The sequence below is a fragment of the Schistocerca piceifrons genome, chromosome X, assembly GCF_021461385.2.
Source record: "Schistocerca piceifrons isolate TAMUIC-IGC-003096 chromosome X, iqSchPice1.1, whole genome shotgun sequence".
NCBI classification, from domain to species: domain Eukaryota; kingdom Metazoa; phylum Arthropoda; class Insecta; order Orthoptera; family Acrididae; genus Schistocerca; species Schistocerca piceifrons.
In genome coordinates this window covers 386,314,606-386,323,692 of record NC_060149.1, presented here as the reverse complement: position 1 = coordinate 386,323,692, position 9,087 = coordinate 386,314,606, and the positions used below count along the sequence as shown (strand labels likewise).

The 9,087-nt window shown below is 37.0% G+C and overlaps 1 protein-coding gene across 1 annotated transcript in view; it reads left to right on the top strand.

Annotated features, from left to right (window-relative positions):
- Positions 1 to 6,028: 6,028 nt before the first annotated feature.
- Positions 6,029 to 9,087, top strand: part of LOC124722372 (IQ and ubiquitin-like domain-containing protein) — a 210,393-nt gene continuing 207,334 nt past the window's right edge. The window contains exon 1 of the mRNA XM_047247547.1: positions 6,029 to 6,815. Within this exon, the coding sequence (XP_047103503.1) occupies positions 6,029 to 6,815 (787 nt within the window). The remainder of the gene's footprint in view (positions 6,816 to 9,087) is intronic.

Here is a 9,087-nt window from a genome sequence, read left to right as displayed (position 1 = left end):
GTAAGTACTTTTTAAGGAATTTTAATTAGAGAAACATTTCTTAACCTAAAAATAGACCTCTGTGAACTTCTGCAGTAAATGAAATACAGAGGAGTAAGATTATTGAACTCTGAAGGCGCCTAACCTCACTTATTGTCAAAATGGCTACAGCATCAATCTTTCAATAGCTTTCCACCTTTTTGATGTATATTTCATTTTAAATTTTAATGACGGGAGAGGGGTAACTTGAAATGGATGTTTCAAGTATCTCTATACATTTCAAGTTACCCCAGGTTGAAATGTAAATACCATTTCACATAGTAATTACATAGGTGGATAGACAGAATATGGTTATTTTATATTTTTCTTTTGTTTTATTTTAGTCCAAGGTGCTATGACCATATAAAACTATCCCTGGTGCTAGAAAATACAGAAATTATTCAGAAGAAACCTTACAGAAGGCTTTGAAGTAAATACAGAGTGGAGTTATTTCATTGAATAAGGCAGCACAGGAGTATGGAATCTCTGCAGGAACTCTTAGCAGAAAATTACGTGGAAAATATACGAAAAATATTAGCCAACCTTCAGTGTTGACACCTGAGGATGAAAAATGTCTTGCAGAGGGAGTTATTCTGGCAAGTGAATGGGGGTTTCAGTTGACTCAGTTATACGTTCGTCTCATTGTGAAAGGGTTTTTAGATCAAAGAGGCATTGTAGAGAATTGTTTTACAAAAAATATGCCTGGCATTGTTTGGGTCAGAGGGTTCCTTGATAGACATCAATCAGTTCTGTCAGAGCGTTTGTGCCAGAATCTAACTCGATCAAGAGCAGCTCTCACTGCAGAATTGATTGAAGAGCATTTTGAGGAACTGAGAAAATCACTGGATGAGGTGGCTCAAGATGTAATTGTAAGCCGGCCGTGGTGTTCTCGCGGTTCTAGGCGCTCAGTCCGGAACCACGGGACTGTTACGGTCGCAGGTTCGAATCCTGCCTCGGGCATGGATGTGTGTGATGTCCTTAGGTTAGTTAGGTTTAAGTAGTTCTACGTTCTAGGGGACTGATGATCACAGATGTTAAGTCCCATAGTGCTCAGAGCCATTTGAACCATTTTGTAATTGTAAATTATGATGAGAGCAACATGACTGATGACCCACAAAGGAAAGAAGTTATTACTCCCAGGGGATGTAAGCATCCAGACTGAATAACTGATCACTCAAAGTCTAGTGTATCTAAAACATTTAGTGGTTCAGCCCCTGGAGTTCTTCTGCCAGTGTATGTTTGTTACAAAGCTGAACACATGTATGACTCATGCAATGAACGGGCCCCTACTGGCTGTAAATACAACAGATCTAAAAATGGATGGTTCACTGGAATTGTTTTTGAGGACTGGTTTCGAAGTGTCGCCGTGCCATTCTTCAAGAAGTTTGATGAAGAGTCACCTAAAGTACTGATTGGAGATAATCTCAGCAGCCACATCAGTGAGTGATGTTCAGGAACTACAGCACACTGACATGAAAAACTTGCAGCCTTCTTGTTCCGGTACTGGTACACAGAAGAAGAGGAGACTGGATAACCCATCTGAGGAGCAACAATTGCAAACTGGACAACATCAGGTCAAGAGCACTAATAAAATGAGGGAACAGAATAGACCAAAGGTGATTTGCACTGACAGTGACTCCAGCAGTGATACTGATGATTATTCTGTGCATGACTCTGGCACTGACATAGACGTTGTTGGTAGTTCTCCTGAACATGAAACTGAAGAATATTACTACCAGGACAAGTATGAAAATTAGTTTCATCAGCATACAACACATGGAACTGCAGGCCTTGGAAATATTGACCACAGACAGCTAAAGCCAAATGATTTCATCTTGGTGTGTCTTACACCAAGTCTAGTTTCAAGTCCATTTTCTAGTCTTCTGCTGTTGCAGTGATGTTATTAATGCAGTGTGGTGTGTTGCAAAGCAAAGTCTACAGGCACTGAAAAACTTAACTGAAAATACTAAATAGATTGTGATTTTACAGTACATGAAAACTTGTTGGTGTAACATCTAGCATAAGTATGAGGTAAATACATAGGGATCACATTAAGTAGTATTAACAATATGGGAATCTCCTCAAGTTTTTCTACTTATCCTTGCACTGTATGGCATTAGTGAGTGTTACTACAAAGTAGGCTTATATACTCATGAATTTGTATCATGAACTGAGTACAACATAGAAGGTTGTAAAACCAATCAGATTTTTCTGAACTAATGGTATATAAAAATGATGAACAGGAAAAACCAGTTAGGTCATCCAAAAGCTTTTTCTTTGTTTTCTTTCCTTTTTTCCTAGTGTCCAAGTATTTGCAAGCAAGTATCTGTACTCTCCAATGTGCATATAGGATTTAGCATGTGTTATATATATTTATGCCTAGTTTCCAAATAATCTTAATACAACACAAAGACGAAGTCACTTTTCTGCAATTTGCAGCATCTATGACATCATTTCTATGTAGTGCAGGAATGACTTTCTTGTTTCCCATATACAGTATGAGCTATGTTCTTTGCATCTGATCTTGTACATTCCACTTTTATTCACTGGAAATTGCTTGTCCTTAAAAGTTGAATAAATTCTTGCTATTTTCACAGTTTATAGACAATTTTGTAATGAGTGACATAACATAAATTTTGTTTTCTTTTGATATTTTGTACATTATAATCAAAATTAGCAGAGGTCATAGGTATTTGCAGCAAACAATGCATCCATTTCCCCATTAACATGCCATGTTCCACTTCTCAGGACATGTACCAATAAACTGCACCACTTCTAAAAAATTGACACAGGTCAAAGAGACATAGTATAAAGTGTTCTGCAGTGTTTGATACTTTGTCTGTTTCCAGCATCGATTGTAAAGAACAAGGGTCTAAGGCACTGAAAGGCTCTTCAAAAACTATAGTCTTTACTAATGGCAGAAGCATGTTCCTCAAGCATCTAAACTCATTTATACCAGCCAAGTTAGCATGTGAAGAGGCCTAGAACAGGCTCACACATTACAGTTAACATCTTAATCTTATAAAAATTAACATTATACAATATCATCCAAAAAGAAATTATATGCAGGTAGCAGAAATGGACATTAATTGACAAACACCAAAATAAACTGTGCTATGTAGAATTAATTTGTATTTACATGGGTAATGAGCTAAAATGAAATCAGTGCAATAGTATCTGATCAAATAACTTAGTTCACAATCGTTTATACTTAAGATGTACACACAGACATCTAAATGAAAATAGTATCTTAGGTTTGCATACTTTCACTTCCTGTGATGCTATGCATTTCTTCAAATAGGTTTCTTTCGCATTGCCCCATATTTTCCATAATGTAATATTCAAAAAATGGTTCAAATGGCTCTGAGCACTATGGGACTTAACATCTATGGTCATCAGTCCCCTAGAACTTAGAACTACTTAAACCTAACTAACCTAAGGACAGCACACAACACCCAGCCATCACGAGGCAGAGAAAATCCCTGACCCCGCCGGGAATCGAACCCGGGAACCCGGGCGTAATGTAATATTCATGCATAGAACAAGTACAGAGTCTTTAAAGCTGATATTTGAGTGCTATTATAAAAGGCTTAAAAAAGGAATATAATATGAAGCAATTACCAGCATTCCAGACTGCAACATCTGTAATGATTTTTGTTGAGAATGTTACTAACAAGTTTGTTTTCTTGCTTCTACAGGGCAGAATTAACTGTTGAATACACATTCACAATACTAGTAGTGAAAATAATTTCTGTATATACCATATGTCCCTATCTAGGATTGAGAAAGTTATGAATTATTTAGGGATAAAGGAGAAGACTCGCCAAAAGGTAGGAGCACTGCGTCATTGATAGGCAGACAAACAAAAGGTGCAGAGCTTGGCTAGCTTGTGGAATGCACTTCCTTTTTTCTAGCCAGAGGGAAAACATGCACACATGTGTGCATGTTTTGCCTGAGGCTAGAAAAAGGAAGTGCATTCTGAAAGCTAGCTAAGTTCCGTATCTTTTGTTTGTGTGTCTATCAATGATGCAAAACTTCTGCCTTTCAATGAGTCATCTCCTTTATCTCTAAATAACTCGTAATTTTCAAACAGAACTTTCCACACATTAGGACTGAGAAACGAGTTTTATACTCTGAGGAAAATAATTTAACATGTTGCTGGCTAATTCTCAGAAATTCTCAGATGATTGAAAGTAAACTTAAAGAATTCCTAAAGACCACTCCTGTAATTTATTAGAATATTTGGAATCAGGGACATAAATTCTACTTAATACCAATGCTCACATTAAAGAAGTTTTTAACTGTTCTAGTATGTAAACAACTCATAGTGTTTTGTATAAAGCTATGTACATTGCTGACCATTACAACTACTACACCATAAAGGTGGCCTGCAGCAAATGTCACACTAGCATCATGTGTACTACATGCTTGGCTAAGCAAATGATTAGCATTTCAATGCAACTGTACAAAGGTAATAGGAATAACACCATCTACATTTCTACATACATCTACATTCTACATACATCTACATTCTACATAAAAGGAAAGATTATGCGTAGGTTTCTTATTTCAGAAATTTCATTTGAATTATTACTGTTTGCGAGTAGATTGTGTTATGCCTTGTGTAAGAATGAGAAGCATCTACCAGCATGTGTCAGAACAGTGCCAGAATCATGTTCTATTGAGGCTGGGGTTTATCATTCTGCAATATTGCTGCTGGCAATGGTCAATGTCTGACAACTGTCGTGCGAATATGGAATTAATGGCACTGGGTACAGAAGTGCCATCACATTGACTGTTCAGACAAGTCTTGGTTCTGCCTACAGCATCATCTGTGAGTGGAAGCTGTGAGGAAAACAAACATTACCAGATTGCATTCATCATCACTATATGTGTGAAGTATCTGGTGTGACGGTATGAATAGACAACGCAATAAGCTCTGGTTCACATAGACAGTTATTCTGGCTGCAGCTATAACACTTCTGACATGTTAAATCTGGTGGTTATGCCCTGTCTTGAAAGGTGTCCCATGATATTATCTCTCCAGAAGACCACCTGTTGCCCATGTTGTCCTGAACTGTCTCAATATAGATAATGTTCAGTTGTTTTCCTGGCCAATATTTTCTCCAGATCTGTCACCCTTACATAAATTGAAACAGCAAGGAAAGATGCACTCATTTCTATCATCCAGGCTGAGTTCAGCTTAATGTTCAACAAGGTTATCACCAATTTTGACTCAAATCAACTACAGAATTTCATTGTTCCACCTATACTGCATACACACGAGAAGTAAAATTGGTGTTCCAATTTTAATAGGGAGCAATTTATATGCGTAGCTTTAAGTATTAGGTTAAAAATCAGCTTAGTTTTTTTAAGGATGCTGTGTTTCTGTTAATATATGAATTCCCATAACTACCAATGTGAGTAGATTTCCACTTGTGGTAACTGGTTGTTATGTTGCTTTACATAAGTAGCTTGCACTGGCTATTTCTGCTAATTAGTGCACAATTTGACCTTTCTGGGATTTGTGGAACATCATTCATGTATAAATGAATGAACGAATAAATTGGTCCTGTTCCAGGTTTTATTGGGGAAGGTCCTGTGAAAACCTGCAGTTCTTATTGGCAACCCACTTACTGGAGAGTTACATGATGTCCTCTGAGGTATTTATTCTGTTTCATTCTCAAAAAAAATTGTGCAATCCTGCCATTTCACACAGCATCCAAAATGATGAATGTTTTAAGGAATAAAAACTGTGGTTTAAATTTTTGAAATGTGCTCATGTAATTCCATGACTGGAGCAGTCACTTGTCTAGTTAATAATTGAATGTTGTGCATGTCCTATTCACATAACAAAATTAATTTTTCATCAGTTACTACTGCAGTACATGCTGAACTTTTAATAATGTACATATTATTGTTTTTCAGCTACAGTCATCTTGATGATAACGGATGTAATACATCATAGGATTCAGAACATACATAAATTGCATTTTCCTGTCCAGCAGAAATGTCAGATCATTCTGACAGTCAATGTTCCATTGATGAAAATGATATACATAATGGCCGTATTAACAGATCAACACTAAATGAGACACCTGTGAGAAATGTAGAAGCTATTAGCAGCGATGAAGAGGGACAAAGATGGAATGGCAATGCAGAAAGGCAGTCTAATGGTTTATGCATTACTGACAGAGGGCCAAATGAAACAAATATGTTTTTAGATAATGATAGCTTTAACAGTGACAAGAAAGAAAATGAAACTATAAATGATGACTTTTTGGAAACATACACATCAATGCCACAAAATACAGCACTCACTATGGCAAGTAGTAGGGCAAGCTCTGGAAGTATGAGCAGAAATGCAAATGTGGGACATAGTGTTTACTTTGAAGATGATGCATATTCCAAGGAAGATGATACGGAATATCATGTTCAAAAATCCTGTTCATTTTGGATACCAGGACAAGAAATATCATCACGTTCTAATACTGTCACTGTTAAATTTGTGATGGCTGCCGGAGAAGTTCTTACACAAGCATATGATATTTCTTTATCTGTTGAAGAAATTAAAAGAAATCTTTCTAGTTTGTTCAGAGTTCCAACTCAAGTAATTCAGCTATCAGTACAGGGAGACATACTTGATGATAATATTGTATTGTCTGAACTTGGGGTTGAGCCTTTTGGAAGCATTGAGATAGATCTTCAGTCCACTGACATCAATTACCAACTTTCCACTGAAGGCTTATATCAAGAATATCCAGTTTCAGATGTTATAACTGTTAGAGTTGAAACAGGTAAGCTAGATTCGAGAAGCCCGGTGCAGTTATTTTTATATTCTGGATAAAACTTCCTAATCCAGGAGTACATAAATATTTCTTTATTTGCAACAACTGGTTTTGATAAACTTTCCTGTTGTAAATATTTTGTATTTCTTTATTTGCAACAACTGGTTTTGATAAACTTTCCTGTTGTAAATAAAGAAATATTTATGTGATCTTGGCTTTAGAAAGTCTTTATAAAATAAAACAGATCATTCCTTCTAATTTCTCAACATGATAAAATTCTGTTATATTCTAGAGTAACAAAAAACTACATTTAAGTAATTAAATATTTCAATATCCACATCTACAACATTAGAGTACTTCAGTGATGTGACTGTCATATGCTCATGAACTACACAAATTTTTTACATTAATTCAGCTGGCTTCAAGAAGAGTCAAAATACGTCACATTCAAAAATAGAGATTACCGTCACATTCTAAGCACAACCAAGTCCAAATCTGAAACCAGAGTCATCAATGTAGTACAACACTTAGCACTGCAAGCACATTCATTATAGACACCAACACACAAACAGAACAGAACTTCCTCTTATTTATACAAACATTGAATATTTCAGAAAATGCAAACATTAAAAATGTAATAAATGTTGAGAACTTTCTATAAATGATAAATACTAAATAACAAACATTTGTTGGTGCTTGGATTTAAACTGGTGACCTGCAGTGTGCCAGCCAGCAGTGCTAACCACTACCCCACACTGCATACAGTACAGCTCGCAGTATTGTTCCGTCTCCCAGAAAAACAGCAAACCCCTATCTCATGAATTCTTATTGCAGCCCATTACAGCATCCTAGTTCTAGATCTTATCAATAGTCCTATGTGTGGCAGCTATGGAGAATCCTTGTGCTGTCACATCCTCTTCATTATGATGAGCATGAATGGTAGCCCCTCCCATCAAAGCTTCAGTCATCAACCAGGCCTTCAGTTTCCTAGAAAAAGAATACCTCATTACAGCTCTGTGCCTCAGGACTGTAGTAGGGCTTCATACAGAGAAACTGGGCGTTTCTTCACTTCCTGTCATTTTCAGATCTGTAATGTGGCATAGGGCCAAAACATTCAGTATGTAAGATTGTGCCATTTCCCTTGATGTTGGGCCCCTCTCTTCAATTGTTCTTCCACTAAGTGCACTTTCTGCTGATTGCCACCAATTGTATCCTAGCTGTTGAACCTCCCTTAATTTTTCTTGAATCACTGCTGAGCTGTGCCATTCACATAAATGTCTACAAATGTCGCATCATCTGGTCTGTTGTATTTTGTGACTTGGTCAGATCTTTTCAGCCACTTTGTTAGGTCCTGACTAGCACTGACAGTAGGCACCGTAAGCCTGATGTCCAGCTGATTTACTGCTGTTTTGAAATCCATTGGTTTCCAGAATACATAGACCATGGAGTGACACAGTGCTTGTATTCCAGTTCCTGTCTGTGTGGTCAATGGCTTTTACATTGCCTAATTGGAGCAACAGTGATGTAAACATTTTAAAGTACCTGGTGTCCCCACCAACCAATGTCATATTGTAACTACAGTCGAGTCCAATTATGAAAGCATGGTCATCAATGAAGTACAATACTCAGCACTGAAACACACATTTCTTACAAACACTGATGTACAGCCAGAACAGAATTGCCTCTCAATGGACAGTTTTATTATTTACACAAACACTGCATATTGCAGAAAATGCAAATGTTACACACATAAGAAGTTTAAGGAACCTTCTAGAAATGATAAATACAATATAATAAATATTTGATAGTGTTTGGATTTGAACTGACAAGCCACAGCACACTAATCACACAATGGACTGGATTGGATTGCTTGGGGGAAGAGACCAAACAGTGAAGTCATCAGTCTCATCGGATTATGGAAGGACGGGGAAGGAAGTCGGCCATGCCCTTTCAAAGGAACCATCCCGGCATTTGCCTGGAGCAATTTAGGGAAATCACAGGAAACCTAAATCAGGATGGCCGGATGCGGGATTGAACTATCGTCCTCCCGAATGCAAGTCAAGCCAGCAATGCTAACCGCTATTCCACACTTCATGCAGCACAGTTTGGGACAACTTTTTTTATCTTACTAAAGATCTAATGTATGTATATCATTTACACATTGTAACTGCATTCTAACAGGACACCATCATTATAGATACTTAACTTATCCTATCATACGGTTGAGTAAACAATTCAATCATAATGGCAGATATTGTTGTATAGCTGCAGTTAATATAAC